Raw genomic sequence first — 5,716 nt, 5'->3', positions numbered from 1 at the left:
ACACTGAACATTTTTTTAACATTCTAGCAGACATTATACCAATAAAACACAATTTAACTTAAAATGAATAAGTTAGTAAAATAATATTTTTTGGCCATTTTTGAGACCCCCTTCATGAATCAGGCATGTATGTTTTACTGTACAAATAAATGCAGCCTTGCTGAGCAGAAGAGACTTCTTTTAAAACATTAGAAAATATTACAGATCCTAGCCTGAACACTATGTGTGAATGCTATAATAAATGTATTAATAGAGCTGTTGTAATTATTATTATTATCATTATTAGTGTCTTTTTTATTTTATTTTAAAGAACACCAATAAAAATTACAATAATAACATTTATTAATGTTAATGGAGATCTTGCTTTTTCTCAGCTTTTATTTTGGCAGAAACCCGCAGGAAGACCTCAGTGCTTCTTTTTGTTGACAACAGCAGATTTATAAATGATTTTCATTACGAATTTGGGAATACGTTTGATTGCACGTATCGCATTGTCACATGCCTTGTAAAAATTCATAAAAATGTTACTGAGCAACTGACAAGTAACACTATTTCAGCGCAGATTTTCCTCGCGCTTTGGACTTTGAACCCTGGTGCCGCGAGCTCGTGCAGCTGTTTGAATATATGCAATTCATGCGTGTATTAGAAAGCTCAACGTTCTGCAGTTTATTTAATTGTTTAAGGGCATTTCACGATTTGTCATGTCATTGTTCGGTACAATTTATTCTGTCTTTTCGCTTATTAATTTTGTTTGCCGAACATTCGGTGCATCCCTAGTATATATAAAGATGCATGATCAAACATTTAGGTGAGATAATTATATATTTTTGAAATATGTCTAAAAAATGCCCCCCCTCAAGTTAAAAAAATCCCATCCACAAGAGTCACCTAAGAGTGGAATTCCCCCCATTTTCAAAAATTAAATTCAGGCCCTGAATGAATGTCTGTAAAAATCCTGATTGAAGCATCACTATAAATAATTCTACATGATAAAAAGGCGGCTTCAAAAAGATTGGTATCGGTGATTGTATCGGCAGATACTGCTTCCTGTGATCGACGATTGGTGATCAGCTCCAAAAATCCTGATCAGAGCACCCTTAACACTGACATTCACATGCACCGGCACAAAGCCATCCAGCAACTAAAGGTGGGGAAACTAGTTTGTTTTCTTTTTTCCCCCCAAAGCGTTATTTGAATGATTAAATAGGGCTATGGGCAGGAATAAGAGATGAAATGTTAAATTTGGTCCTTGCAGAGGCCTTGTGAGCAAAGGCTCACAGAACAGTTAATAAAGTCTAAAAAAAATCTGGTTAGGTATTAAAGAAGGAAAAAAACACCGAGTTATTACACATACTGTGAGGGGAAAAAATGTTGACATTGCAAATATTACCCTTCTATATCTATGCAGTGACTCATTTTCCAGGAAACAAGATTTATACAATTTAATAGGACCAAAGAAAAAAAAAGTTTTAGACTATGACAGAGTCTTATACCAGACTGAATATCGTTTGCAGCAAGGGGATTTGAAATAATTTCCTTCATCTGTATCAGATCAATGTGACAACTTCCACAAATCACATTGAGGCAGATTGGATTTTCTCCACTCTTCCAGCTGGGGCAGTGACCAGCACTGTGCTTTGTGACACAGTACTGAATGAATCTATTGTTTAATAACACTTGGCACTGCTGAGTTATTCCAGCTTGGTAAATTCCAAACCGTGGCATGGAGGAATTTCAATCTCAGGGCCAAGTCTCAGCTACAAGTCTGGCAGGACCAACGTCAGACCACCGGTGCCTGAAGCCATTCAGAAGCAAGTCAATTTAAAAGCTGGAAAATCATGCAGTCTAAAAGGTAAATCTGCAAAAAAGCTAAAATCCTTTTGGGTAATTATTATGGAAGCAGAAGCATAATCTCAGATTGCCAAAGAAACGTTGTCAAATGGTGAACAGCAACCAACCAAAAATGGAAAGAAAAGAAAAAAAAAAAAACATTTTGCAGACTCTTGTCAGCCCGGTCATTTTTGCACTGCTCAGCTCGCTCATGTTCCAAACAGCTGTTCTGCCTTGCACACGCACACACTTACACCCCAATTAACAGCACCACATTCTGCTGAGAAGCACCTCAGCAGCATCATGGGAGGGAGAAACATGCCAAAAATATCTGCACACCGACCAGCATTAGTGCCATGACTAACCAGGAGTGGGCTAGAGCGGGAGGAAGAGTGCTGACTACCTCTAGGTGCGGAGTCTGAAATCCCATTAATGAGCACTCAGGCTGTTTAGAAGTGATATGCGCCAGGTAATTACTCTCACAATGTACAGTGAAATGATCAGTAAATTCTAACGGATTGTGATTCAGGGTGCTTGACTATGTAATCCATTCATTTTTAGAAAACCAGCAACAGATCAGAGAAGTTAAAAGTGGATTATTGATTAACTTCTATCCGTTTAATCAAATCAAGCTTGTATAAAGAACAGTGTTTAGATTATGCATATATATATATATAAATAAAATAGTGACTAACCCAAGATAAAGTATACTATGAACAGTGTGAAACAAGAACGTTAAAGCAGGGATAGCATATTTTTGTCATTTTGACAGCTGTAGTTAACACTGGTGTGGTATTTGCGGAAATTTTAGTTGCCATAGTAATTTCAGAAAAGACTACAACGCGATCACATGAGAATAACAGAAGTCTGAGAACTTACTTCTCATACTCGGCGTTGTCCTTGTCACATCGCGCGTCCTTGTGTTTCTGCCAGTCTTTGCCATGTTTGCAGGTGGTGAGGAGAACAACATCCTCCGCGTTATGAACATGATATAAGGCATTCCTCGTGTCCGAGCCGATGCCGGTCAAATAGCGTTTCCCCTTAAATACCAACATATACTTTCTAAAAGGTGGAATGGTGTTGTATTTCAAGTAGCCCCTGTCCCCACCGGTCCTTGGGTGCTCCTTGGAGAACAAGGGGATGGATACGTCAAAGTTGGGTCTGAAGTTCTCCGTGCTGATGCTCGCTTTGGCCAGCATGGCCTGACCGATGTCAAAGCCCAAGTCTTCCGTGTAGTCAGGCCATGTGCCCGAATACAAATTAAATATGAGATGGTTTCTACCATTGTTCCACAGAGGCAAGCTTTGCACCTTGGTTTTGAGATTATGCACGTACTGTGGCGATAACTGGTCTCGGTCAAGAGTGTCCAAGCTCAGGACGAACAGACACGCTTGACCAGGGTCAGAAGTGTAAAACCTAGAGCCCTCGATGGTGGATAAAATGTTCTGGTAACTTTCCGAGATCTTCTCGCCCTTCTGCTGCGGGTACACGTACACTTTGAATCCGTTCCTTTGACACAAGGAGAAATCGAAGCATGATTGCATGCGGCACCTTTTGCCCTTGTAAACGCTCGAGTTAACGTCTCTCTTCTGCCTAGGCGATATGTGCACATTATATTCCTCTGTGTCCGAGTGGTCCCACGGGCTTAAGTGTTGTAATGGATCCGAGAAGTGCGGCCACGGCTGTTCGGGACGATTATATCCATGCCGGCTCCTGGACCCGGTGGCCGCCGGACCCGGGACTCCTCCTCCAAAGTAAAAGAGCACAACTAGAAAGGCGCCAGTCAAGAGCGAGATCAGATATCGTTTTTTGGCCTGCATGTGTCCTGAAGGCCAGATCGCGGTGTTTGCAAATAAATCTCAAGCGGTTAGAAGTTTGTCTCTCAACACCACCTCCTCCAGCTATAGTACTGCTCTGCCATCTTCCAGCCTGCGAGGATTTACAACTCACGTCTTCCCTCTTCAGATTCCGTTCACCTAACAGCAAGTGATTGATCCAGCGCATGTGGGCGATTTTACATCGGGTTCCTCGCTCTCCCTCGTCTGTCTAGTAGCAACATCTCACAATGCAGCCGTAACAGTAACCGTACCTGTTAAGATCATTATAAACACAATCAAATATGCTTACTCACTGACTTAGTTTTCCCCCGGCGCAGTAATAAAAATGCAACGTTTGTTGACAGGACACGCGCTAGATAAATGCGTCGCACGGTCCGACTCGCACCGGAGAGTTGCGGCGGCACTGACTCATGGAGTTCGTCTTTGGAGAGCAGCGGGTCCCACTGGATAAGATGGAAAGTCGTTAATAATACAACGACCGAGGTTTATCTCCGATGCTGTGGCGTTTCCGAACCAACTAAAGCCCACCGCTCACAGAGTAACTCCATTTACCTCCGAAACAATAATACAGACGGGGCAGTTCACGGGAACGACGGTAACCTTACGAATCCCTGCATTTCTCTTATTCCTGCGCTCTCTGTGGATCTTCACACACGCAAGAAGTACATTTCCTCTTCATAAGGGACACCGGCTCTGGAAAGCGGCGTTTCCCTTTCGGCGAAAACACGATGGCAGTGAGTGAGTTTCACAGGATGTTTCCTTAAATAAAATCAACTGAGTTCCTTGATCCGTGAGCCCAATCACCTATTGCTCAGTTGTTCCGATTGTTACTCTGTTACATTCCAATCCCGACACTACGCCAGTGTGCGTGACGTCCCATTATGGTGCATCGTGTGTTTTCATTGGGCAGAGGAACCGGATGGGGCGGGGCATCTACAGCACCCATTCATTCCCAGTGCCGAGCATCTCACTGAATGCGGCTGGACTGCTAACCACTCTAACCACTACGCATTAAAAATTTACAAACTTTTTAATGTAGATGTTTTCTTTTAACTCAGCTTTCACTGACTAATTTTTCCCTATAATTATTACGCCAGAGCAAGATTCTAAAGCACAGGTAGACACATTTAAATTCCATTGAAACGTTTATGTAAATTATATTGAAGGGCGGTGGGAGGTGTGGGACTATTTTAATTATATTTTTCTTTTGTTTGCCTCTTGCTATAGGCTAATAATAATAATAACAATAATACTTTTCATTTATTATTATTTTTATGATATTTGTCTTAATTAGTCATTAATTACTGTTATTATGATGATGATGATGATGATGATGATGTTATTAGAGTAAAAAAAAACAACAAGATTTACTGGCATGGCAAAGTGTAGAGTAAATTAAATGAATGGAAACATAAAAAAATGGGCCAGGTAAATTAATAAATAAAATAGAATACAGACAGAATACAATGGAAATAAATTTGCATAAATTATATATTATGTATAAACAAAGTATTTCCTTGGGGAACAATGGATCAACCAGGTAATAAATGATCATAACTCTGTGCCTGTTGATATGATGGTGTTGTACTTCCCACTGTCCCCAGCTGAATGAAATGTGTTTTTTAAGTTTGGATATCTTGGAATATCTTTTGATATTGTCTAAAGCCTTATTATAATGACTTAGTTATGATAATTAATTATTAAAAATAACTATTGATGATCAATCACTCACAGCTAGCCCCTTTCTGCAACTATCCCCATTGCTGGACAAATCATTTATTTGTTTCTTATTTAACCAATAATTGAAACATGAGAGCTGGATTACCCAAGGGATTTGCTTTTGTATCTAGCTGAAGATAAGAAGCGCAACTCTATAGCATTTCCTCTTCCCAAAGCCTCTCCCAGCTTGTGATAAAAAGCCCCAAATTTGGGCCGCTGTAAACAAATACCCGTGTCTGGATGGGGTAAGCTGTGAGTTCAGAGAGTTCTAAGCCCTGGGAAAGACAAAACACCCTTTGAGAGTCCTCTACCCTCCACTGTTCCAAGAT

General features: G+C 40.6%; 1 protein-coding gene across 1 annotated transcript in view; it reads right to left on the bottom strand.

Moving 5' to 3' along the window:
- LOC107754269 (exostosin-1b) overlaps positions 1 to 4,653 on the bottom strand; it is a 91,852-nt gene extending 87,199 nt beyond the window's left edge. Inside the window, exon 1 of the mRNA XM_016570651.1 lies at positions 2,710 to 4,653. Coding sequence (XP_016426137.1) covers positions 2,710 to 3,650 — 941 coding nt within the window. The 5' untranslated portion in view covers positions 3,651 to 4,653. The remainder of the gene's footprint in view (positions 1 to 2,709) is intronic.
- Between the last annotated feature and the right edge of the window lie 1,063 nt (positions 4,654 to 5,716).

Source organism: Sinocyclocheilus rhinocerous, unplaced genomic scaffold (assembly GCF_001515625.1).
Source record: "Sinocyclocheilus rhinocerous isolate Xijiao unplaced genomic scaffold, SAMN03320098_v1.1 scaffold262, whole genome shotgun sequence".
Lineage (NCBI taxonomy): Eukaryota > Metazoa > Chordata > Actinopteri > Cypriniformes > Cyprinidae > Sinocyclocheilus > Sinocyclocheilus rhinocerous.
Note: the sequence above shows the minus strand (reverse complement) of the source record. Positions and strands in the feature narration are given on the sequence as shown.